General features: G+C 43.1%; 1 protein-coding gene across 4 annotated transcripts in view; it reads right to left on the bottom strand.

Annotated features, from left to right (window-relative positions):
- DOCK5 (dedicator of cytokinesis 5) overlaps positions 1-27,708 on the bottom strand; it is a 209,521-nt gene that overhangs the window by 91,269 nt on the left and 90,544 nt on the right. For 3 of the 4 annotated variants that reach the window (XM_029937931.1, XM_029937939.1, XM_029937947.1), the window contains exons 6-14: positions 24,929-25,077; positions 21,812-21,947; positions 20,570-20,727; positions 19,061-19,142; positions 16,220-16,349; positions 13,180-13,252; positions 9,585-9,727; positions 6,712-6,837; positions 1,567-1,691 (exon numbers count right to left, since the gene is read on the bottom strand). In XM_029937931.1, the coding sequence (XP_029793791.1) occupies positions 1,567-1,691; positions 6,712-6,837; positions 9,585-9,727; positions 13,180-13,252; positions 16,220-16,349; positions 19,061-19,142; positions 20,570-20,727; positions 21,812-21,947; positions 24,929-25,077 (1,122 nt within the window). Of the gene's footprint in view, positions 1-1,566; positions 1,692-6,711; positions 6,838-9,584; positions 9,728-13,179; positions 13,253-16,219; positions 16,350-19,060; positions 19,143-20,569; positions 20,728-21,811; positions 21,948-24,928; positions 25,078-27,708 lie in introns of those variants that run through there. The other variant, XM_029937955.1, reaches the window with a different exon arrangement.

Genomic DNA, 27,708 nt, shown 5'->3' with positions numbered 1-27,708 from the left:
ATTATACTCTCTAGCTCCATCCATGTCATTGTAAATGGCAAGATTGCATTCGTTTTAATGGCTGAGTGATATTCCATTATATATTTACACCACATCTTTTTTATCCATTCACCAGTGACCGGACACTTGGGCTGTTTCTATAATTTGGCTATTGTAAATAATGCTGCCATAGACACAGGGATGCATATACCCCTTTGAGGTCATCCTTTTGTATTTTTGGGTAAATACTAAAGGGGAAAATTTTATCTAGAAAAATAAGAGCATTCCAAACACCATGCATGAGCCCTTTACCCTCCATGTGGCCAGCACATGCCTTATGTTGGCAGATATCAGCTGATTACATTTGGGGGCTGAAGACTAGGGTAAGAATGAGTTTCTACCACTTTCTTTGAGGGTCTAGGTGGTTGTCACTACGGGAACCAACACCATCCTAACACTACTCTTCGCTGTACCATCTGCAGCTATGCCTTCTCTTTCCCTCCTCTTCCCTCCTAGGGAGTAGAAGTGTCGTGTGGGTGACTAGGAGCTACACACGCGTGCAGACACACCGGTGTGTGAGGTCACATCTACACTCTGCTTTAAGGACCTGGTGTGTAGGTCCAGCGCGTTCACTTAAACTCAGGTTTGTGTGTCTTCCTAGTACTGAGCCACTCAGTTCAGTAGAATCAGGCCTCAGAGGGGGCCCTTCTGAGCTGCTTAGCAAAGCTGTGATGTGAGCCATCAGGAGAAGATGTGTCTGCCCCTCTGACACAGAATACGACTTGACTTCGTCAACTGTTGCCTTCAAAGCTGACGTGGTCTACAGGAGGTAACGGATGTGTGTTCCGGTGAGCTCTCAAGGGCGTGTGGGAGCGAGGTACGCACAGCACAGTCCTTCCATTCCAAAGCAGGTCAACTCCTACACAAGGAGCCGGCCCTCAGCTGAAACAACGAAAGCCTCCTGCCTCTTTTTCTTTCTGTTGAGAAAAGCGACACTTAACTGCATCTCTGTCTGGACGGACTGCTGCTACAGTTGGAGGAACCCTGGACTGAAAGCCAGCATACCTGGGTCTAGTCTTACCTCCACTAATAACTTCTGTGTTGCCTCAAGAAAGCAGCTGACCCCTTTTGGGTTGCAGTTTCCTGATTACTAGAACAAAAACTGAAGACCAGTGGTAGCTGACATGAACCAGGAGCCCTACCAGGGTAACAGCTCTCTGACGGGCATGTCTCCTCTGGAAGTGTGTGCCCTTCAGTGCCTTCTGGGCCCCCAGGCCCCTTTGCTCAAGCAAGGAACGTACCAGGCTTGAAAGTGGACGTATAACTAGGAAATGATACAGAACTTCTGGAGCAAAGGCATACACATGAAATCATTAGTGGCTTGAGGTACTCCTTAGAACAGGAGAAATAACGAATAAGTGTCTACCTGGGTTTACTAGTAAAATTGGTAATTGCTAATCACAAATTTAACAGGTTTCCTATTTTAAATGCATGCTAATGCAGAGAACAATTCGCCTCAGGCCAAAGTCCCCTGTGTTGTAAAGAAGTGCGTGCTGGCAGCAGGATGTCTGGGGGGGTCCCACATACCTCCAGGAGCTTGCCCTCCTCGTCGTACACAGACATGGTCACCTCCACATTCTTCGGCGTCTTCTTTTTCCCTTTGTCAAACTCCCCGTGGATCAAGGTGACATAAATATCATTCCGCACATCACCTGCAACAGGACAACCCACCCTATGAGTGGTGCTCACAAGAGTCACCTTTCGAGGCACGTGGGTGGCTTAGTTGGTTAAGTGTCGACTTCGGCTTGGGTCATGATCTCACAGTTCGTGGGTTTGAGTCCCACATCGGGCTCTGTACTGACCGCTCGGCGCCTGGAGCCTGCTTTGATTTCTGGGTGTCCCTCTCTCTCTGTCATTCCCCTGCTCATGCTCTGTTACTCCCTGTCTCGGAAATAAACGGGCGCCTGGGTGGCTCAGTCGGTTAGGCATCCAAGTTCAGCTCAGGTCATGATCTCACGGTCCGTGGGTTCAAGCCCTGTGTCGGGCTCTGTGCTGACAGCTCAGAGCCCTGCGCCTGCTTTGGATTCCATGTCTCCCTCGCTCACTGCTCCTCCCCTGCTCATGCTCTGTCTCTGTCTCTCAAAAAGAAAAATTTTAAATGTTAAAACAAAAAGAAATAAATGTTAAATTTTTTTAAGTCACCGTTCATTTTCAGGATGTAATGAGACATAAGATATAAATAAAATTTGAAGTGTCTTGACTTTATAGAAAGCTATTCATATAGCAGAAGTTTCTGCATATTTTGCCCTATTCATCTTCCTTCATCTCACTTTCCATACACACCGAAGTGTCTTTGAAATGCTGTGTTTGCAAAATGAACTCTTTTGGGGGCTAAATGGGCAAAGGGCATTAAGGAGGGCACTTGTTGGGACGAGCAGTGGATGCTGTATGTAAGTGATGAATCACTAAATTCTATTCCTGAAACCATTACTATACTATATTAACTTGGATTTAAATTTTTTTAATTAGTTAAAAAAAAAAAGAAAATGAACTCTTTTTAATGGTAATCCTTTGTTCTCTTTATTTACAACTGCTTCCTAATAGTAAGTACACAATGTATTTTATGAGTTACAGTGCCTTCAAGTATGTTATTTTAACACATCTGAATATAAGGAAGGCTGATATTTATCGGCTGCTTACTGTGTCCTGGGCACTGTTCAAAGTGTCTTATAGGCAATAATTTATTTAATCCATATAATAACCTGATGAGATAGACACCATTTCTAAAAGCCTGTAGAATATGCTTATTTAAATCAGTTTCATTGTTTTTACACTATCAGAATAATTTCTGCTTGTCATAGTCCTGGTTACCCAGCACAAAATTTTAAAATTAATTAATTAGCAAGTGAATAACACCCACAATGAAAAAAAATTAAATATTATTGAAATGCTTAAATAAAACCTAGAATGAACGAAAGGTCTATCGAGTTCTTGGTTGGGAAGATCCAGCATTGTAAAAGCGACTCTAAAATTCATACTGTATTAAACTGCCTTCCAACATAGAAAACAAACTTTCTAGCACTATAAGAAGATGGGGGTGCACATGTAGAGTGCTTTTCATTTTCATCTCTTATCTGTTCAGAAAAAAAATGAAGGTTTTGCCCACAGTTGGTTAAGGTGAAGTAAAAGGGTCTTATGCACTCATCCCACTTCGAAATCCCCGTTGACCCTTTGTCAATAGAGAGATTGACAATTTGTGTTCAAAGCCTTAACTGACAAAGCAACTTCACTGGTAATATTTAACCCAAATATTAATAATGTGAGCAAACTGGAGTGTCTAGGGGGCTCAGTCAGTTAAGCATCCAACTTCAGCTCAGGTCATGATTTCATGGTTTGTGGGTTTGAGCCGCTTCTCGGGCTCTGTGCTGACAGCTTGGAGCCTGGAGCCTGCTTTGGATTCTGTGTCTCCCTCTCTCTCTGTTCCTCCCCCAGTCATACTCTGTCTCTCTCTCTCAAAATAAATAAATATACATAAAAAAAAGAATGTGAGCAAACAAATCTTATAAATCTCTAAGGATCCTCTTTGTGGTGTTGTTTGCAAAAGTGAAAACTTAGAAAATCCTTAATTTGCAAATCGACAGCTGGGTGAATAAATTATGGTATAATCAGATGAGATGATATTCATTTATTCATTTAATAAACGGACTGAGCACCTGCTCTGGGCACACACTGTGCTAGGTGTCTGGGACACGGTGGTGAGCCCCTGTACCAACCCAGCTCTCACACAGCCTACAGGCTAGTCGGGGAGAGAAGCATTATCAGATAATCACATGATGAAAAGCATCACTACAAATGAAGGAAAAGGTCAGCCTCTGTGAATGTGTAACACTAAGCCCCAACTGTGTCCGGAGGGTGTGGAAACTTTTCCTCTGAGCTGATACTGGAAGGAGGAGAGTAAAAGGGGGAGCGAGTAACACGTGCAAAGGTCTGGAGGCAGTAGACATATAATTGTTATCCAAACATATGGTGGTCCATGGAACTGATGGCAGTAGCTGCAACTAAGGTAGTGGTAATGGAGAAAGGGAGAAAGGGGGGATTTGAGACGTCTTTCAACAGTAAACCTGGAAAGTCTTGGCTACTAATCCTGTGTGAATTATAAAGGAGAAGGGAGGCTCAAGAGAGACTCTCAGGCTTCTTATTGGTGCACCTGGATGGATGAGGGTGCCATTCTCTTGGATAAAACACAACGGAAGATCTAGTCTAGATGCAAAAAATTACAAGTCCCACATGGGGATTGTGAGTAAGAACTAGCCAGTTAAAGAGAGGAGAAGTGTGATCCAGTCAGGTAGAAGCAGTGCCTAAGGGGGTCTTGAGGCACGAAGTAGTTGGATCTATGGTGACGGGGTTCAAGATAACAGTCTGGAGGCTAGAGGTACGAATTTGGAGGCAAGGAATCCAGAGACAAGATGAGCGGATGAGATCATAGGTATGAAAAGGAAAGGAGATCTGTCATGGACTGAACTGTGCCCCCTCAATCCATATGCCGAAGCCCTCGCTTCTAGCACTTCCAAATGTGACTGTGTTTGGAGTCAGGCCCCTTAAAGAGGTGATTAAGGTAAAAAAGAGGCCATACAGTGGGCCCTACTCCAACAGGATTTAAATAACACAGAGCCCCGAGGGTGACCATGTGAGGACGCAGTGAGAAGACGGTCCTCTCCAAGCCAAGCAGGGAAGCCTCAGGAGAAAGCAGCCCTGCGACCCCTTGATCTCGGACGGGCAGCCTCCAGGCTGTGAGACAGCACACGTCTGAGGTTTCAGCGCCCGGCCTGTGGTATGTCGTTACGGCGGCCCGAGCAAACAAACACAGGACACAAGGACCAAGTACTGAGGAACCCTAACATGTGAAGGCAAAGTAGAAGGTGACAAGGTAGCAAGGGGGAATGGAGAAGAGGAGAGTGTGGGTCCCTGACAAGAAGTTGGAACATTTCAACAGGGAGAGTGGTCGACCATGTCACATGCTGCCAAGAAACCCAGAGCCCATCATTAGGCTAAAAAAGTATCTACCGGATTCAGTGACAGACTCTAGTGACAGCCATCCTGGACAGGACAGAGAGTGATTGGTGGATGCAGAACCAGAGATGGAGAGTGTGTAATCATTTCCAAGAACTTGGCTGTGGAGATGAGGGCAGAGAGAAGGAGCGCCATAGCTGGAAGGGAACGTCGGGTTGAGGGAAGGGGTGCGAGGTGCCTGGAGCCTGTTCCAATGGGGATGAGGAGCTACAAGGTGAGGAACTTGGGTCTAGACCTCTGTTTCTCAAACCTGGCCGATCACCAGAATCACCTGGGGAGCCCTGGTGTTACAAACAGAACCAGAGTCTGAAAAACACTGGGAACCTGTATCAGGCAGGCGATCCTGAGAGCTGATCCAAAGACCAGCATCTGGTAGCCATTATCCTGGTTGATTTTTAAAGTCAGGAACCAATCCTACTGATTAGAAAGATTAAACAAGAATCTTCCGAGCCAGACTTCAAAGATGAATTCACTTAGCCCAGAAAATAAACTCCATTTTATTGTTTCAGACTTTGTTCTTGCTGCAGTAATACCACAGCGCTCAGCGAGACGAATATTACCAACACTTCGTTTTTTTAAACAAGAAGGCAAAACACTTTCGCAGAATAGAGAAGAATGCTCGGTAGGCTGGGTGACTCTGGAAGGGATGATATAAGCAGATGAAAAACACCTTCTTTCATGAGGAAAGTAAAAGATGGTCTCCATTTCACAGAGAGCGCTTCTACTCATTCATCCTTTAACGCCCACTATGTGCGGACAATGTGGACAGCGACACATTACTGCCGCTCCTCAGTCTCCCAAAGGAGGAGCAAGGTGTTGTATTACTTTAAAATAACCCCTGTTTTTATGCAATAGACAACTGCATGGTTTTCTAAAATTTTTCTAACATGCCAAAGAGGACTTACTTATATAGTCTACCTAGCTATCCAGAAAATATAGGATATGTTCATCTTTTCATATTTATTTATATATAGCACCTATGCTTTATAGAATACCTATATATACACGTATATTAAATATATTAGGTTCCTTGCAATGATTTCTCTTTAGGACTATAAAGATTAAGAAATTAAATGGCTTAAGTCAGTGAATTCAAGAGAACACATATGTAGATCTCACCCATACGTGGTGCCAAAAAAGACGAAACTCAAATAAGAAAACTGCAGAATGTTGACATTCTTGTCACCGCAAGGAGGGGGAGCGCCAAGCACATAGCTGGAGTTTAAGCAAACAGGGCAGAAGGTCTTGCGGAGACGGAGCTAAGCAGGCACCTCACTGCGGTTTTCCGGCGAGCAGCCCACACGCCGGTTAGGTCATCCTGAGGACCTCGCTCACTCTAGGGGCGGCACCTGTGCTCTCGTCAGCGCTGCTTAATAGATTCTTCAGGAAGGATTTCAGAGGGGCTGACGCGGAACATAAAGGAGAGCGTGAACAGAAGATTCTGAGTTGCACTTAGAAGCGTTATCTCGGCCTTGTCCACTGGGTCGTTTTTAAGGCACCGCAACCCTGGATGGATCTCCCAGGGTCTCGACACCGTTGGATGCAGGTCACTAAATCTCACGGGGGATCTTACGTTGTCTCCACCGTCCTGTTAGAAGAAACTGCTACACGGAAGGGGGTACTAGAAGCAGCAGCACAGGTGAATCAAGCAAAAGCTTTTACCTGGAAGTATTATTTCGGGAAAGCCCATTTTTCGGGCAATTGCAGTTGATCTGTCCACCAAATGTGAAAAATTCTTCTGAACCTGTGTGAGGTCACCCGGCAGTAGCTTCAAGGATATCCAAAGCCCTTTAAAGAAATAAAGGATAAACTTTGGTTCTCCTTATGGTCTCTACCATAAGCCCACAGAGAAATGCTGAGAAAAATAGATGCATCATATTAATATACAGATACTTCATTAGAAAAATGTAAATTCTCCCCCAATTAACTTATAATTCTATTGACGCTCACATCAAAATCACAACAAGACTTCCTTGAGAATTTGATGGAGGTGTGAACAGATGTTTACTCTGGGGGAAAGGATATGATTAAAGATACCATCGGATCTCCCGTCGGATACCAAAATACAGATAGAGCTGTAGTAAAGTGTGGTAGTAGTGACTGAAAAGATTTAAATCAAAGGAAACAATTAAATTAAGTACTATAATATATAGCAATTTAATATATAGTAAAGATGAATAACAAATCCAGCAAAAAGAAGCAACAATTTCATAAACGTCCTGGAACAATTCTCTTCTACTTAAAAAAAAAAACAAACTAATTTCTCACCTCGCATTTGCATTAAACTAAATCCCTAATATAATAAAGAAGAAAAATGAACGTTGTTTCTAAGAATTGAGACAAATGGAGAAATCATACAGAAAAAGAATTATCTAGATAGAAATGGAAAGTTTTGGTATTTATAAAGAAGTGAAGGGAGCCTGGGTGGCTCAGTCAGTTAAGTGCCCAACTCTCTTTCTTTTTTAAGGTTATTTATTTATTTTGAGAAAGGGGAAAGTGAAGAGAAAGAGAGAGAGAGGGGGGGGGGGGCGGGGGGAGAGAGAGAATCCCAAGCAGACTCTGCACTGTTAGCACAGAGCCTGATGTGGGGCCCGAACCCTTGAACCACGTGATCATGCATGACCGGAGCCAAATCAAGAGTTGGATATTTAACCAACTGAGCCACCCAGGTACCCCAAGTGCCCAAGTCTTGATTTCAGCTCAGATCATGATCTCACAGTTGTGAGACAGAGCCCTGTACAGGGCTCTGTGCTGAATGTGGAGCCTGATTGGGATGCTCTCTCTCCCTCTCTCTCTCTTTGCCCCTCTCCTGCTTGTGTTCTCTCAAAATAAATAAACATTAAAAAAAAAGTGAAAGGCAAGCTATGAAATGGTGAAATAGGGGCGCCTGGGTGGCTCAGTCAGTTCAGCGGCTGGCTTCAGCTCAGGTCATGATCTCACAGTTCATGGGTTCAGGCCCCACGTCGGGCTCTGTGCAGACAGCTCAGAGCGTGGAGCCTGCTTCGGATTCTGTGTCTCCCTCTCTCTGACCCTCCCCTGCTTGTGCTGTCTCTCTGTCTCTCAAAAATAAATAAAAAACATTAAAAAAAATTTTTTTAAATGGTGAAATACCTATAAGAAATGAGAAAAGCATCAAATGAATAGAATATGAATAGACAATTCACAAGGAAATACAAGTTGGTAAATTTTGACAAATCAACAATTGAAAAATATGTGTCCTCTAAGACATTTCTATCTTCAGGGTACCTGGGTGCCTGAGTCAGTTAAGTGAAGCATCTGACCTCAGCTCAGGTCATGATCTCACAGTTCATGAGTTCGAACTCCATGTCAAGCTCTGTGCTGACAGCTCAGAGCCTGGAGCCTGCTTCAGATTCTATGTCTTCCCCTCTCTCTGCCCCTCCATGATTCACACTGTCTCTCTCTCTCTGTCCCTCAAAAATAAATGTTAAAAAAAAAAAAAGACAGTTATCTTCATAAAAACTGAGAAGAAAAACTCAAAAAAAAACATAGGAAAGCTAGATAATGTTTTTAATTTTTTTTTTTAATTTCAGAGAAAGAGAGAATGAGTGGGGGAGAGGGGCAGAGGGAGAGAGAGAGTATCCCAAGCAGATTCTGTGCTGTCATCACAGAGTCTGACGCAGGGCTCAACCTCACAATTGCACGATCATGACCTGAGTCGAAATCAAGAGTCAGATGCCTAACCAAGTCAGCCACCCAGGCACCTCAAGTAATTTTTTTAATATGCAAAAGAACTATGAAAGTTTACTTTTCACCTTTCAAACAGGTATAGATTTATAAATATCAGGTTGCAAAGCAGGCACTGTGGTAATTAGCACCCTGATGAGTTCCAAAACAACAGAAATATATTTTGTTATTTATTTTCAGATTCTATGATGATTCCTTCCCACCCAAAACAACTGTGAATACATGGAAAACTGAAACTAAACAACAACAAAAAAAGTATCCAATCTTCAAAATTATCCCCAAATCTTCACCATCTTGGTATCTGAAATGTAAAATTTTAACTAGTTTTTCTTATTAGTTGAATTCAAAATGCAGTTTCAGGGAGAATTTCTTAGCTAAAACTGTGTCAACAGAATGAAATATGGAAGCACTAAAAACAATCAAATGTTTTGCTAGCTAGCCCATTATTTCCATCTGTTCATCTGTATTACTTTGGTCTCTTTCCCCTCAATTTTAGGTAATGTAATGGGATAAACATTCACAGGATGGAACAGAATTTTCCCCAAACTTCTTCTCTTTGTACATTTACCTTAGAGTCAGCATTGGGATTATGGGGCAGACAAAACTGAGCAAATGTGTTTCACACAATTTATAAAATAAGCTGTGATCCAAGCCGGTGCTGGGTGCATCCTCAGTGCTCATCAGTGTTAAAAGCCTTCAGCAGGAAGCTGAGGGGAGCCATCCCCACCCAGCAGGGGCTGTTTTGTATCAGAGAAAGATAGTGCAAAGGGCAGGAGTCCAAGGGCCCGACTGGAATGTCCACTCCCAGCTTAGTACGCAGGGCTGTGTACCTTGTCCTTTATGATTCACTTCCTTCGCTGCTATCACTTTATTCAAGACTGAAGTGAGTGGCTCATTCTCCCCAATCACATGGGATGTTATCAGGGGTGACATGATTAGCTGTCTCTGCCGGATATAGGTTTCCATTGCAATTCTGGGAAAGTCAGAAATGAGAGGTTAGGTAAAAAGAGGAAGTCTCTGCAGCACAGCTTCAGAAACAGCGGGTCCTATGGGAATGATTTGGCACTAGAAACACTGGACATACCTAACTGGAAGACTCTTTCTTTTGTGTACTTTTCCATTGGGTGCCCATCTGGGTCATTTCCAAGATGAATTGGGTGTCTAAGACAGGCACCCAATGGAAAAAATAGAAACAATCCCCCCTCCCCCCGAACAAACAACAAACAAGCAAAAATCAGACTGATAGCCAAATGTTAACAAAATCAGAGGCAATGCCTAATGTTCTTTCTAGGTGGGAGAGGCTGATGTAATGGAATTGAAGAAGAAACAGGGATGAGGAAGGAGCCCTGGCCTCCAGTTCTGGTTCCACCTCACAGTAAGCTCTGGGCCTCAGTTTCTTCATCTGTGAGGAGATGGGCCAGAATCTCTGCCTCCATCTGCACCAACACTCGACCTCCAGGAGCGGTGTGCCCGCAGCGGCGTCTGGAGGGTGTTCTTAGATTCTCATGTGATGACACGCTATATTGGAGTTCCAGTGGCACGGCCACCAGCAAACAAGTTTCACTTTAATGATCCCATCGGGCTGCGGCTCGTACAGGGTGATCAAAGAAGCAAACACAGGCCCTGCTGACAGCCCGCGCACCCTCAGGAACTACAGATCAGCCTGGTGCAGTACAACAGTCTTCCTCTCTGATGTGGTTTTCTCTTGCCCACATGCAAACCAGCGTTCTCTACACGGCTCTGATCTGGACCCTGATAGTAGCAGGGAAACATACTGCAATATCTCACTGAAAAGTGCAGTGGCCATGATCGTGTGGCTGCTTGCAAACGATTCTCTCTTACATGAACTGGCAGAATACATATAGGAGACACTCCTAATATGATATGCTATAAAGCCTTTGAGAAAAGTTATGAAAGCATCTGCCATAAATCTAAGGAGTTAAGGGTCAGAGACTGTGATTTGCATCATGAATGCTTTCCAGTGGCTGCTGGCTGCACAATGAGTGCAATCAAATTAGGGCTGGGCTCCTCAGAAACTCAAAGCAGATATTATACAGTGAAGGCAATCTCAGGGCTCAGTGTCTCAATATGGCTGCCGGATGGGACCTGGTTCAGAAACTAGGAAGGGACGCACGCGGCCAACAGCAGAAACCCACCTCAGAAGTGAAACAAACATACAGAATAACTTTCATATGCATGTATGCTGCTCCTATTGTGTATACACACATATATAATATGCACAAATACACACTGCATGTATAATAGTGACATGTAATCACATTTGTAGATATGTCATATCTATATGTGTAGATAAAATATTAATATCTATGGACATGAAAGTTTTTTATATTTATATTAAGTAAAATATATTAATATAACTATTCATTCATATATATTCTATATAGTATTTAATATTTACTCATTAATGTTTAAGGCATATTCATATATTTAATATATTAATACACGTAATGTATTAATACAAAATTATATTTGATGTAATTGTTACCTTTAATATATTTATTTAGTATACTTGAACATGTATGTATATATTTATAGTGGGATTTGTGAATTTGAAAGTTAGCTCATAATTCACATTAGCACAGACATACATAAAGTTATTTACCTCACCACATTCTTGGAGCATCAGTATATATGTGGTAGGATATAGATAAGTGCATATTTTAAAAAGTATGAATAGCAGCCTCTGGATGAAGGAAATGCTACTAAGCATGAGCTGTTTTATATTTAAAAATTGGTTCCAAGTGGTGGGCTTTAAACTGAAAGATAAAGATTTTTTACATATTTTTGTAGAAAAAAATTAAAGAGTTAATTAAAAATTATAACAAGTTAAACAAAAATGGAACAAAATCATCTTTGCTTACCTCAACAGAAATAACCACTGTTAATTATAGAGTATATTCTTTGAAATACCTAAATTTTGAGGCTTTTAATGTACTGTAACAATTCATATTCTTATAAGTACTATATATTTCCTTATACCCAAACTCTGGATATTGCCTATATTTTTAAAACAGTCAAACCTCCTTGTTTAATTTGCATTTCATTGATTTTCCAGGAATTCATAAGCCATTTCTTTCTCCGTGTGTATGTGTACATATTTGTGTACGTCTCTATATATAACATATATATTATTCTCTGTTGGTATCCTGATGAAATATTATTAATTCATATATTAACAATACTCACTCTGTTTCATACATATTACAAAGAGTTTACTAAATTTTATTCTGTATATAAGTTGTTTAAAATTTTGGAGTAATTTAACCTACCAATTTTTCTTTTTCGGTCAAATCTGTAGAGTGACTCACAAAAGGCCTCCCACACACCAGTATTACATAAAACTTCTATTTTCCTGTAGTATTTTGAGATTTGAGTTCTTAGACGTTTAATCAGCTGGGATTTACAATGGCACAAGACGTGAGACAAGGCTCTGACTTAAGTTTAATAAATGGTTAGCTCATTTGGTCAAACGATTCCTCTGTGTAGTTCTTATTTCTCCACTAATTTGCACTACTGTTATTATTTTTTAATCATATATTAAGTCAAACGTCTTTGGGCTGGTTTCCAGAATCCTCGGCTGTTCTGATCTGCTCCGGCAGCTGCAGGCTGGCTGGGACAGTCACCTTCCCTCCCTGACACGACAGCCCTGTTAGGGGTCAGTCCCGGCATCATCCAAGGCCTCCTCTGGGCCACCGCTGCCCGCCCCTGGGGTAAGTAAGGCAGGCACCACTGCTAGAGCCAGAATGGTGTCCACACGTACACTTCTTCGGGATTGCCAGGATTGACAATTGCTGATCAGCAGCTCCCCAGTGGCCCAGCCTGGGCTCTAGCTCCGGAAGTCTGGAGGCCTCAGTGTTAACTCTCCAGGGAAGCCTTCCATGAGCTCCCAGGCGGCCTTTCCGTCAGCTGGCAGGAGCCCAGTCAGCCCTTCGCTCTCCTGGTCTCTAGCCTGGTAGCTAGAAGCTAGTGAAACACAGCCCCCAGGCTCACACGACCATGTTCTGCAATCTGACAAGACTCAAGAGAAGCCGGGTGCTGTCCTACATGACGCCTTGTCTTCCATGACACTGGTCCCAGACAATAAAGCACAAATATACCTTAGCCTTTCTGACCCTGAAGTGGCACCGTGGTCTGGTCCCTAGTGCAGATATAGATTTGCCCCTTATATTCCATCAGTCTTTTCTGTAGAATCAGGGAAATTAGGTTTAGCCTCCAACATGTGATCCCAATATAAAGGACCCTGAATAAACTCTTTTGTCTGCTTCTACCTGACAATCTTCCAGCTAAAGAGCCTTTCCTTCTGTAACTGAGCAATGGTTCCTAGCATCTGCCTGTGTGTTAACAGATCATTCAGAGAACTAATCCAGGTCTCAAGTCACCAGGGATACATGTCAAAGTACTTACTGCTGAAAGGGGATGAAATGCTGCTTTTCTTCATCATCCACCTTCCCGTGTATAATATCAGTAATATCCATCACTAGGAAAGAGATAAAACTTAATTAAAGAACTTAATTGCTTCAGGCTTCAGTAAGTTACTATGGAAAATTATAGGATCTGCAAACACAGGCCACGAGAGAGAGAAAGATACCGAGCGGGAACACTTCTGTCTTTGCCAACGATCAATCCCAGCACCCACCCTGCAGAACAATTAATTCATTAGGAGCTGCTCGTGTAGGCGTTTAGACTTGCTCCGCTCAATCCTGCAGATTACCTGCTTTTTAAGACTCTGTGAGACCCAGGGGGTGCCTGGGTAGCTCAGTTGGTTGGGCGTCCGACTTCGGCTCAGGTCATGATCTCACAGTCTGTGGGTTCGAGCCCCGTATTGGGATCTGTGCTGTCAGCTTGGAGCCGAGAACCTGCTTCGGATTCTGTGTCTTCCTCGATCTCTGCCCCTCCCCCACCCATGCTGTCTCTATCTCTCATAAATAAATAAACTTAAAAAAATATTTAAAACAAAAGACTCTGTAAGACTCAGTGCTCAATTCTTGAGAAATGTGAAACCGGTGGATTACTTGTTGGTAAACCTGCATTTCTTAGGCACAGATTGTTGTCAGGGGACAACAGAATGAGGACCTGAGAAACTCACGACTTGAAGGGGGTCGCCTGTCTCTTGGCCCTGACATGGTCGTGCCTGGTTTCCATGTAAACAAAGGGAAGCCAAGAGCACCAGCAGCACAGAACAGGAGATCAAACGGTGGTCTGCTTCTTTGTGCACAAGAGGAACTAATAAAGCACTGTCCTAAGCCTGCTGCATGTACTTCCTCATTTATGCAGATTCTATTATGCACCCTACTTTAAGAGATGAGGAAACGGAGCACAGGAAAGCTAAATAACTAGCCCTAGGTTAGAAGTCTTAAGTGTAAAAACCAGGAAATGAATCCAACTGTGATTACCACGAGGCCAGATCACTTAAGCGAAGGATGCCCTGCTGCCTGGAGAACTAACGAGCGGCCACTCTAAGCTGCTCAGACCAGGCGGGGCCGCAGCCAAGAGGTGATCCCTTGGTTAACAGAGTACAACCTGGCCATAAAGCGCACACTAGCAATCCACTCCCCAGATAGCCTGTTTGGAGATTAAAAGAAGTGCTGAGCTAGGAGACATTTCTCATCTGAAAAACTAAGGATAAGGAAGGAAACGCCTCCTCAAAGCAGCCTGAACGGCAGTGTTACGCTTGGGAAATAACAGTGTTGGTGAAAAGCTGCAGTAAAAGCGGGCTATGCCATCAACTTGCTGTCGGTCCATAACAGACCCCTGCAAACAATGTACAAAAAAAAAAAAGTACTGAAGAATCTGTGTCTGGCACACCCCCTTCCATAGGGGATTCTTTGTCAAAGCCATCCATCACGTAATTATCCCAAAACACTGCTGACTGATGCTTGGCACCGAGGCTCAGAGTAAATTACTGTTCTCTCCCTGCACTTACACACACACACACACACACACACACACACACACACACACACACCCTGAAACAGAAAAGCAAGCAAAAGCCTCAAGCTGGATGTTCAAATCTCTGTGGCCCATTTTGAATGACAACGACCTTGAACATGCCTTACATTCAATAGACTGTCATACAGATGGTAGAGAGCACTAGGCCAGGGCTCCTTGCCTTTTCTGAGCTTTCATTTTAATTCTCTATCAGGAGAAATGCCGTGCCCTCTTCACAAACCGGCAGACCTTGACAGCAGGTGCAGTGCTGGTCACGAGATGACGCTATCCAGTCTCATGGATGCAGAGGCTGCCTCTTTACCCACACCACCCACCAGGTCAATCCTGATGACATTTTCTGGACGTTTGTTCCAGGAGAGTTATGGCATTTCATTGGCAGCTTTCAAAACTTCTCAGTGACCAAAACGTCAATGCACAACCAGGAATGTTTGTTCCTTCATTCAACAAACTACGGAAGAAAATGTAGGGGCTTTTGGAAGGTTGTGGGGTTTAAGCCAAGGACCCTCCTGGAAAGCAGTCAGAAACACAATGTTGCCTTCGATGACTGAGTCTCTCAGACAGGCAAACCACTTTCCAGGGAGAATTTTATTGGACCAAAATCAATACGCAGCCCACAGGCAAGGCAAATTCCAGTGGTCACAACTGAGGCTTTCCTAAGGTCCTGCCACGTACAAGGCATGGTGCTGGGCACAGAGGGAAAAACAAAGGAGGCGGGATCTAGGTGAGGACACAGAACCCCAGAAAAGATAAGCGGTAGCCCAAGGCAGGGAATGCGGTGTGTCCCACACTAACATCCACAACCAGATTCATCTTGCACCGTCTCTGGGTTTCCCACACTCCTATCTTTAACTGTGCGTGTGTGGTGGGGGTAAAATACATGTAACATGTGAACTGCTGTTTTAACTGCTCTTCAACGTCCAGCTTGGCGGCAGGAAGCACATTTACACTGGCATGCTGCCGACAGCGCCATCCATCTCCAAGATTTTTTCATCTTCCCCAGCTGAAACTCTGTCCCCATTAAGCACTAACTCTCCCCATGTCCCCTTCCCCTGGCTACCCCCATTCTATTTTCTGTTTCTATGAATCTGACCACTCTAGGTACTTCATAGGCATAGGATCATATTTATCTTTCTGTGTGACTGGCTTATTTCACTTCACACAACATCCCCAAGGTTCATCTGTGTTGTAGCCTGTGTCAGAATTTCCTTCCTTTTTCAGGCTGAGTGATATAACACTGTATGTACGTACCACATTTTGTTGATCCATTTATCCATCCAGAAACACTTGATTGCTTCTACCTTTTGGCTATTATGATTAATGCTGCTCTAAACCTAAGTGTACAAATATATTGAGACCTTCCGCTTCCAATTCCTTTGGTAGACACCCAGAAGTGGGATTCCTGGATCATATCTATGCTTAATTGTTGGAGGCCTTCCCATGCTGCTTTTCTTACAGTGGCTGCACCATTTACATTGGTCTCTGGGTCTTTCTGTACCTGCTACTCCAAAAGGTCTTCGGAGCCCACAGGTATGCTTTTTGCCCTCCTTCAGCTCCATGTGGCCCACCCGGACAATCTGGCACACGAGGCTGATGCGGGGTCGGATGAGGTCTGTGCTACTGAGGTCCTAAAGGGGCAGAGAGCAAGCAAACGGAGATCATGCGGCATCACCCGCCCCTCTGTTTCTCTATTCACTCTACAACAATGCCACTCAGAACGTACTTCCTAATGCTGGAGTATCAAGAGGACCCCTCCCTCCTCGCCCCAAAACCATGGCATCAGGGAAAAATGCCTGTATGCATAAAAGAAAGGGATTTTTTTTGCTTCTCAGTTCCTACTTCATATCAAGAAATCAGATCACATTCAATCTAAAGTCTCTAGTTTATCAATTAAGCAGGGTATTTAAAAATCGGGACACCTGCCATTGCTACTTTATATTCTGTCAGGACATAGCTCAGCACAGGATACACTTCAGTGTCAAATGAAATCAAAGCTTGTATGACGCTGACATTTACTGGGTATTTACACACACTGGTGATATTTCACTTCATCTTCCAAATAATCCTGTGAGACAACTGTAACACAGAAATTTACACATGCTGGTTTCTGTAATTATCTGTTTTATGAGAGGCATTCATTGAGAGCTTCTTGGTGTATGATGATTAATGAAAGCTGGGTAGATGTCTCTGGTTTTTTGTGGCGCATGTTCTCTACTTATTTGTATTCTTAAAGATGGGTGAGTAAATCCATGAATGAGCCCAGGTAGCTCATTCTCTTTAACATCAGAATTAATTTAACTGCATCTCAAATTCCTTTCATAAAACAGCTGTCCAAGGCCTCTTTACTGAGTCAAGAATTACTTTCTAAATAAACATCCCAAATTCATCCCAAATCTCTGATGACAGCATCAACCCTGAATTTCTACTGTTAATTTCTTCTGTAATAGAAAGACCAAGACTCCAGGGGACTAGTTACAAAAACTGGGGCACACAGCTATTATTCAATAATGTACAATCATTTGTAAAAAGAAGTTTTTGTAGACTGTTTAATGATCAAGGAAATGGTTGCCACATTTTATTTAACTGAAATGGCTGGACAGGAAATTTACATCTAAGAAGATCCTAATTGGTACGGGTATGGGAGAAAAGGAATGAAATACAGCTTTTCTAAAATTAGAAAGATTAGAAGATCGACAAAAGTTCAATAATTTCTTTTTTTTATGTGTTTTTTTTTTTCCAATGTACACATTGACTGATAAACGCTTTTAGATTTTAGGGAAAAATCCGCATTTCTCAGAACTGAAGAAGGGAGGCTGCAGGAAGAGTTCGGGCTCTTTTCCCGTCGCTGGTTACCAGGTGTAAAGACATGGGCGGGCCAGCTCATAGTAGTCATCACTCCGTGCGCATCATAAAAATGAGGTGTTAACAGAAAGAATACGAATAAGGAGGAATGAATCAGTGAATGAACGAATGAATGAATGATTAGACTGTATGGCGTACACTGCTCCTGCCTTTGGCATTGACCTGACTCTGTTCTCCCTGCTGCAGAGTGGGGCAAGAGAATAAGGCAACAGCATATATGTGCATGGGCTTAAGGAAAGAAGGCAGAAAAGGAAAAGAGTATCTCCTTTAGGCCTAGTGGGAGCTGGAGAGGGCTGCCCACCAATGCTTCTCAGAGCAGGCAGCAGTGGCTCTAGGGCATTTCAAACATTGATGTCATAAAAAAGTGAGAAAAGTGAGAGAACCCCAAGAAAGTTCTACCTCAAGAGAAAAAGTCACCAGCTGTATAACCCAATAAGTTTTCTTGCCCTTGACCCAAGGTAGGAGGAGAAGACAAGGATTACAGGGAAACGCCATTAAAATAGGAGCAAACAAAAAAAACAGATCGTGCCTTTCCCTGAGCTGTAACCTTGGTCTGTAATGTTCTTCTCTTTATCATCATTGCTCACTCTCTCGTCAACTTCATGTTCTTGCTCAAATGGCCCCTTCTCACAAAGGTCTGCTTTGACCTACTATTTAAAAAGCATCCCTTCCCCGGTCCAGAAACTCTCAACAACCCCCCAAAGTACTTATGACTCCTAACAATTTACTCATTTATATGATCATTGTTTCTCTCCCTTTTGGACAAAAGCTCCTTGAGGCCAGGGAGCTTCTTCTTTTAAAGTTTATTTATTTTTGAGAGGGAGAGGGAGGGGGAGGGGGAGAGGGAGAAGATGAGGGTGAGGGAGGGGGAGAGGGAGGACAATCCCAAGAAGCCTCTACTCTGCGCAGAGCCCGACACCGGGCCGGATCTCATGGCTGTGAGATCACGACTGGAGATGAAATCAAGAGTCAGAAGCTTAACGGACTGAGGCGCCCCAGGGATGTTTTTTCTTTTTTTTTTAAAAACTTTTTTTTTTTAATGTTTTATTTATTTTTGATACAGAGAGAGACAGAGCATGAGACGGGGAGAGGGAGGAGAGAAGGAGACACAGAACCGGAAGCAGGCTCCAGGCTCTGAGCTGGCTGTCAGCACAGAGCCTGACGCGGGGCTCGAACCCACGAACGTGAGATCCGACCTGAGCCGAAGCCGGAGGCTTAACCGACTGAGCCACCCAGGCGCCCCAGGGATGTTTTTTCTGATGTGTTCACTGCTATATCTCAAGTACCTAGATTAGTGCCTGGCATCCAATAGGTGCTTGATGATCACCTGCTAAATAAATGAGTGATTATTCCTACTAAGGGGACTGTGATGATTTTTCTTGTCATCTTTTCATTTCTGAGGTTTTCCACATTCTTACCATCTGCATCTGCTGACATCATAAGCACAGAGAATTATGAAACACAAGGTAGCACTTACAGTGAAAACTGCTTGAAGGTTATTAAGCTTCTCTATTTCCTTGGGCATCCCGTTACTGCCCCAACGAATTAGATAATTTTCACTGGTGAAGGAAAAAAAAAATTATCCTTAATGAAGGCCTAACTGGGGATGGAGCTACCCACTGTATAGACTTAACAGGGTATAAGGAAGGCCCAAAAAAGCTCTGTTGAATTTATCAGGCAAGTGTGAACGTAGCACGCAGGTGGCCACTCTCTGGTCTCCTGGCTGTGGGGAAGGGCGTGCACCGCAGCTCAGCTCCGAGTGGCACACCCAAGGTGGACCCGAGCCAGACACTGTTCAGGACAGGCACAGACAGCAGATTCCCCCCACCATCCCACCGACATGCTGCTGAGGGTCTTTCTTCCACTTCAAATTCTTTGTATAAGTTTCAGCTTTGCTGAATCAGGACTAACATTTCAAAATAATCATTCCAAATCCATCCCCTGGAATCCACACCATGACACTCAGATAAAATTTCTATTATAGAAATAAATGATTTGTCAGTAACTACTTTCAACCATAAAAGTTAAAAGTCAAAAATAAACCTGTGTTCTTAGCTGCTCCGCTAAGTAGCAGGGTGACTTTAGGGTCAAAGAAAGCCTATTATTCTCTATAGTCTTTTTTTAAAAGTTCTTTTAAGACTTTTTTCCCCAATATTTATTTATTTTTGAGAGAGTGAATGAAAGAGAGAGCATGAGTGGGGGAAGAGCAGAGAAAAAGGGAGACACAGAATCAGAAGCAGGCTCCAGGCTCTGAGCTGTGAGCACAGAGCTTGATGCGGGGCTCGAACCCACAGACCATGAGATCATGACCTGAGTCAAAGTTGGATGATTAATCAACTGAGCCACCCTGGCGCCCCAACAGACTTTTTTAGGGGGGGTTTTAGGTTGACAATGAAGTTGAGTGGGAGGTAGAGAGAGTTCTCATATAGCCCTGCCCCCACCCATGCACAGACTCGCCCACAATTAGCTTCCCCCAGCACAGTGGCACATTGGTTACAACTGATGAACCCACATTAATAGGTCATTACCATGTAGTGTCCACAGTTTACCTTAGGGTTCACTCCTGGTGCTGTGGGTTCTACGAATTTGGACAAACGTATGATGACACACATCTACCATTATGGAATCATATGGATTGTGTCGAGGATTCACCGCCATGCTGGCTGGGGCGGGACACGACAGGAATGGTTTCACTGCCCTAAAATCCTCTGTGCTCTGCCGATGCATTCCTCCCTTATCCTGTCCCTGCCTCCATGTTCTGAGGAGTTTTATGTGATTCTAAGACCCAAGGAGTACACAAACTATTCCCGTTTCTATATACAAAGGTTCAGTAGCCCAAGGGATTTTACTTTCTATCGCCTAGAGATCCTTCCCTCTTTTTTATCTCCTCCTCTCAAACCTAGCAAAGAGCTCTTTAGGTGGATGGCAGGTGAGGGGTGGGGTTTTTTTTGCAAGTTCAACAGCAGATGACCTGGGACTCGGCTACCTGATGAAGGTGGACTGGTCCGGATCATAGAGGGCCATGAATAACTCAGCATCCTCCCCAATGTTACAGACAAAGTTCTTGAAGTTCACGTAGAGGCCGTAGGTATGGACGGCACTGAAGACAGACTGGCCCCTCAAGTCCAGGTTTTGGAGAACAGACTGAACACAGAGGAAAAGAGAGAAAAGCATCTTGGTTTCAGCAAGTGAGAAATACTGGCGAAGACCCAGGCTAGCAAATGGGGACAAATATCATTACCACCTGTAGGAAAAGCACTGCCCGGGAAGAAAGCGTGTATACGTGGCCAGACGGCTGAGTGAGTAAAATACAATCGCTATTATTTGAATGATCAAGACTGTCTTGTTCAGGGCCTTAAGCCCAACTAATTCACTAAATGCCGTCTAAAGATGACTCATGGCCTAGAAACTTCAAGAACTTCTCAGCTCTATAACAGCTTGTGAATGAACCCCACAGGCACAAAAATCATGATTCATCATCCCTCTTTTTGGGAAGAGCTCTCATTGCAAACAAGAGATTTCACTGGAAAGGCTTCACCCTCAAGCATGGTGAGCAATTGGATCCATAAACACAATTAAATACTATCACAACCATGCTAAAGAAGCAAAGCTACAAACAAAATAAAGAGAAATGTTTACTAAATAAAACAAAGGTTGGAAGAATGTATATCAAAATATCAATAAGTTTGGGTCTGAGCCATCATACTATGAGGGATGTTTTTTTCTTGTTCTCTTTCCCTATAGCTTTCTAATTTGTATTTAAGTTCCAACTGCTACTTTCAAAATCTTTCAAATGCTTTAAACAAGATCTTATTTAGTTTGGAAACGGTATTATATATACCAAATACAGAAGGTTACATGGTACCAAGGCTCCCTCCCACTCAATTCTTCCTAGAGGCAACCGTTATTTATCAATTTCTTGTCTATCATTTCAGAGTTAGTCTACACATGGGCAAACACAGTGGTATGTGTATTCCTCTTTGAAAAACAAAGACGAGTGCATTATACACCCTGTTCTTCACCTTGTTCTTTTTCTGTTCGTGTGTACCTGTGTGATCCTTCCATATCAGAAGGTATAGCTCTGCCTCATTCTTTCTGCTATGTTTTGCTTTCCAAACGAGGCAATGGGTGACTTTCCAAACATTTCCACCTCTTCTTGTCAACAACTCCCTTTCATTAAAAACAAAAGCGAAGATGAAACCTCATCTGTACATCAGAGAAAGTGTACCTTTTCTTCTTGGATCTTTTCCTCGATCCTTTTTGAGGCCATTTCATGGGCCCTGAAGAGGGCGATGGTGCTGGTTTCATCTGGGTCCAAGATGTTCCCGTTGTCGTCTCTCACTACCAAATCTAATCCCAGCATTCTAGGAAAAAAGGAGTGATCAGTGGGTTCTCCTCAGTAAGAACAGACTCTTCCCTGAAGAGCCCAGGAAAGAACCCAGAGAATTCATAGTTAGGAAGGTTGGGTGGTAGACAAGTCAAATTAAGAACACCTCCCTTGCCTTTCCTCCTTTCAATTTCTGCCTCCTCTTCACATAACAAGAGACAGATAGAAAACTTACAGTAATATTATCCAAACTCGTATAATGATACGCAAAGTAATATGTTCCACAGAACCTCAACCTCAACAGAAAAGGCAACATTGGCACTGATTTTGACCAGATTCCTCTGACCAAAGCCTCTTCCCCTAATCTTCTATTGTTTGGCACAGGAACAATGATGGACCAATGCACAAATATCTGGGGGCTTTGCCAGATTTCCTTAAAAGTTTAGTGTTAAGGGGCGCTGGGGGAGCTCAGTCGGTTAATCATCCGACTTCAGCTCAGGTCGTGATCTCCCAGTTCGTGGGTCTGAGCCCCACATTGGGCTCTGTGCTGACAGCTCAGAGCCTGGAGACTGCTTCAAAATCTGTGTCTCCCTCTCTGCCCCTCCCCCGCTCAAGCTCTGTCTCTGTCACTCTCTCTCAAAAATAAATAAAACATTAAAAAGGTTTAAAAAGTTGAGTGTTGAGGACAATCCTTAACTCAAGACTGTCTAAAAGGAGATCAATGACATAGGTCTTGGCCATTGGAATCTCATAACCTACTCTCAAGCATGGGCTCTGGTGTCACTTAGATCAGGATTTGAATCTTGGCTTTAATAGACAACTCCAGATAATTTACTTAATTTTGTAAAGCCCTTCCCTCCTCATCTGTAAATACTCCCTACCCTTCAGTACCGTTGGGAGGATTTAATGAGATAACACGTAAAGCACATAACACAGGATCCAGTACATAGCACACTCCTGGTAAACAGCAGTTCTTAATGCAGCAACCGGCACGAGGACACACCTGGCTGTGTTGAGCTGTAGCTCTGTGTGTTACACAGAAAACTAAGAGCCGTATGGTCTATGCAAGGCACAATCCCTACCAAGGTTCTTATGCCCAGTGTGCACCTGAGGGTAGAAAAAATTGTGCTCAGGTCCAAGAAGATGGCGACTGTGGTAGAAATAGGATACTGCTATCTGAATGCCCAGCAAACATTCCCGGCACCAGCAACTTGGGAGAAGGGATGTCCAAAGAGCAAGAGAGCTGAGGGATAACTGAGAGATGTGCCAACTCTTTGGGAAGAAAGCAAAAATGTCTAACTACTCTCCTCCCTGTTTTACAGCACCTCCATCAACTGATTGAATCTGGCAGGTTCCTTTCAACAGCAGCCAGACCCACAGGCCACCCAGACGCGTGAGCCATGCGTCTTGGGAGCTGCTCAGAGACTGAGCGCTGACGCATTAAGGAAGCAGCTTGATGGCTTGCACTGCTTCTCAAGGCTGAATGGGAAGGCAGGCGTGTTCAACTGCTTGTGGGACTTTAACATCCTATGCTGAGGATCAGAGTCTTCTAGGCAATGTCATATAAGACTCAAAAATACAGAGGCTGCACAGCGCGGGGTGGGGGGGGCTGATGTACCCCACCATAGCTGTTTTTGAAGAAATGCCCCAGCACATGACTAGCAATACAACCCCTGTGGCTATAGTCCTGTGAATGGACAAGTGATGAGAGAACAGTTCATTCTTAACCCTCAGAATGAAGCTTTTTTTTTTAAATTTTTGTTAATGTTTATTTATTTTTGAGAGAGAGAGAGAGAGAGAGAGAGAGAGAGAGAGAGAGAGACAGAGCACAAGAGAGGAGGGCAGAGAAAGAGGGAGACACAGAATCCAAAGCAGGCTCCAGGCTCTGAGCCATCAGCACAGATGCCTGATGCAGGGCTCGAACTCATGAACTGCGCGATCATGACCTGAGCCAAAGTCCGACCCTTAACCAACTGAGCCACCCAGTCGCCCCAAGAAAGGAGCTTTACATGGAATCATGTTTGGGTCTCAAATTTAGCCTTCCCACTTATGATCTCTATAACGTGGAGGTAACTCACTCTAGCTCACCTAGTCTATTTTTCTAACCATAAAATGGGCTAGAATCAAGTAATATATGTGAAGGGTATATAGGAGATTTCAAATAATGGTGGAATCTGAATCTTGTAATGCTCTGTTTACTCCAGCTATTTCTGAATACAGTTGTCAGAGCCTATAACATTTAAGTGAGTAGGATAATGAGCTGTATTTTAACAGGTTCCAGAAGTAGATACAAGGAGAAGTGGGGTGGGGGTGGGGGGAACCACACATGCACAAGTTGAAGAAATGCAGAATGAAACTAAACGTCAAAGAGATCATCAACAAAACTGAGGAACCCCCTCCCCCAGTCTTGTCAAAGGAGCTGGGCAGGGGAATGAACCCCAGCCCAGCATAAACTCATGAATTGATGGATTTCTCATTTGTCAAAGGGCAGGAAAGTCTGGAACCTGTGTATCTGCCTGAGCTAATTGGAAGATTAACAAAGCGATGAACTCTTTAGAGGTTCCCAGAGACATAATCAACAGGCTAAAAATGTTTTACTCCTCTTGTAAATTTCGTTTTCATACACTGCAAACAATAGTCCCAGTTAGGGAATATGGTGAGAAAGACAGAGAATGATTCTGATGCTGATTTAAAATCCACTGCTGGAAGAAAAAGTGAGATAGTCCCAGGTCTCAGAAAATGTGACTTCGATGTGCTGTCCCTTTCGGTCTGTTTGGCAGTGAAGTCTCCCCTCCCTGATCATCTGTCATCTCCTTGACACACATCCAAGCGCAGGGTCTGGTCTAAGAAGAGATGCCAAATTTTTCCAACAAAATTAAATGTTTTCCAAAGCGAAAAAGAGAGCAGTAAGCATTATTCTTTGACAGCTCCAAGATCAAAAGCTGATGGCAAAGTATGGCCTTAGCACGAATGCGCCCTTCTCCTGCCAAGTTCTCGGTGAACTCATCCCTAGTTTACCTGTTCCCATGATCGATTTTGGCCGTGACCTTCTTCTTGAGCTCTGCCAGTTCGTCCTTGGGGAGTGTTCCAGACAGGATCTGGGACCGCCACTCAATCAGGCTGTACGTCATCTGCTGCAGCTGGCGGAAGAGTGGGATCTTGTTGTTCTGGGATGGGAAAATGAGGTGGAGGAAAGAACGAAAAAATGAAGGTGTGACGGAGGATGGAAACATTTTTTGACATAGTTCTTGCTTTATAAGGCGTTACTTAAGCCATTAATTTTGCCTTATAGGAAGCTGTGTACTTCAAAGGGATTCTTTCAAAAACAGGGATGGCTTTGCTCTAGGCCATTCCCACTCCTTCTCCTATTCAAACTTTTGAATCAAATAAGCCAATACAGAATGAATGACTATTCTTAACTCATAATTATATCACATCATCCATGTACCCTAAGTTCAACCATGTCACTCCTCTGTTTTCAACTCTCCAGGGGTTCCCTCTGTCTTCAAGACACAGTAAATCACACTATAAACTCCTTCCTATCTTGGGTCTTGCCCACATTCCTAGCTACATTTTGCACCAATCTCTGCCTCAAAACTCTATGCTCCTTCCACGAAAAGCTACGCCCATTTTCCTGAGTGCTCCAGACCCTCTCAATATAGTACTTCCTCTACCTGCAACCACTTTTCTCCCTTCCCCCCCAACTTCCCCCCATTTCACACCTCCTCACCCGCTATAAGCTCCATCGACTGCTAATTCTTACTTTTTTGATCTCAACTTAGAAGTCTCTTGCTTGAAACCCTAACTGTGGGCTGGCTGTCCCTCCCACTGCTCCTGGAATTGACCCCCATCATGGCACTCAGAACCCAGACCACCCTGGCCCATGTGACTCTCTTCTCAGATGGTCAGCTTCTACATATTTGCTCATTTTTGTATCCCTAGGAGCTGCTATAGGGTAGATATTCTATAAAATGAGCCATATAAGTAAATTATGGACGTTTGAGAAAGAACTGTAATTTCAGAGATAAAGGATAATGGAAAATATTATTTTAAAGTCACCATAAAACTGTAAAACCATTCCAAAAATCATTAGACCTACAATAATTAAACCATTATTCTGGGCTTCAGTAAAAACTGAACCAAATGCACTTATAACTAACTAATTATATGTACCTCTAACACTTTAAGAGGCAAGTATCCAATGTCCAAGCTATTATGACCTTGATTTTATCTAAATGACTTATATATGGTTATATATGTAAATAATATATCATATTAATAGTATATAAAATAGTATTTACATAAATAACCAATATACACTATGTATGTACACACAAGATAATTTTAAATTATGGTAAATGACAGCAGAAAAATAAATGGTTGCAATATGATAGGGTGTACATGGGAGAATGAAGACATTTGAGATAAAGTCATCAAAAAACCCTGTTTTGTGGATCACTTTTGAAATATTTTTTTAAATAAAAACTTGTAGGATTCTAATCACCCCATAAATTCCACAAAAACACTTCTTTTTTATTTGTAGGTGAAAAGTCATGATATATTTATATAATTATACATTTTTAAAATATAGGAAATATTTTTATCAGTTCTAACGCAACCCCCCCCCCCGCGCACACACACACACACACACACACACACACACACACACAGAAAATTGTCAATGGCTGTACAACATGTTCTTTTGTGACGTTCTTCTACAACAATCCCTGGGCCAGATTCCTGGGCAAGTTATCAAGTACAATTAAGATACTGGAAACACCCAAGATACTCCCAAAAAAAGAACAAACGTGGAGCGAAGAGTCCTCAGCGCAGAAGTGGGGCCGGGGGGATGGGGAGAGACAGTAGTGAGATTAGCAGAGTGTGATAAAAGCCCTCAGAGAAGTTCAGTGCTCTGTGAGAACACAAAGGAGAGAGTCGAAGGACTCACTTATATGCTCCATTAACACTATGGATCTGGAAAATACAGAACGCGAAACCTGCTCAGCATTTTCCAGTTACCTACATTTCATGCTTTTGGTATTTCTGAATTGCCCCTTTCTTAACAGCCAGTCTTCTGAAAAGCATAAAAATGAGACTTTAAAATGTTTCCTTTTTAATAAGCAAAGGTAAAAACCCTGGGTTTCCCCCCCCCACATAATTCTATATAAAATATTGACATTCCATTGTCTATCAACCTAAAAAAAGGAGTGAGGAATTGAGGCTGTAAAATTTCTCCTTTCAATGCTGCTGGGCAAGCAGCGATCTTTTTTTCTTTCTTTCTTGCAACCAATTTGTCTACTCTCAGCAGTTCTGGTGGGGTTTTTAAATGTTCTAATGAAGACATTATTTCTCATATTATGATAAAAAGTAAGGGCTCAGGTTCAGAGGATCCCTTCTGAAGACAGAGCTTTGTGGCACACGTTCACAAGTTCTTGGTCTCAATTATACTAGACACTATCCAAGGCAATTTAATTATTGCCTGTCCATATCAGCTTTGTTTGCCAAGTCCCCTACCCCCGCCAAAAGAAGGATGAAGACAGCCATTCTTCCGTGATTCGCTGTGCCAAATTAATTCTGAACAGACGAGCTGGAACATACCAAAAGAAGCAATTTCCTCATTTACTTTAAAGAAATGAATTTCATTGCCATGTTTCTGAAATTGTTCTAAGTAGAATGTTCTGTGCAATAGCTGGACCCTGACACTTTATGGGTTCCTGGGGAAGCCCATGAGGCCAGGTGTGGAGAAAATTGAACCCTCCCCACAAGACCCTGAGCCAGCAACCTATTCTCCTGTCATG

Source organism: Suricata suricatta, chromosome 1 (genome assembly GCF_006229205.1).
Source record: "Suricata suricatta isolate VVHF042 chromosome 1, meerkat_22Aug2017_6uvM2_HiC, whole genome shotgun sequence".
NCBI lineage: Eukaryota > Metazoa > Chordata > Mammalia > Carnivora > Herpestidae > Suricata > Suricata suricatta.
This window is presented reverse-complemented; position numbering and strand designations above follow the sequence as displayed.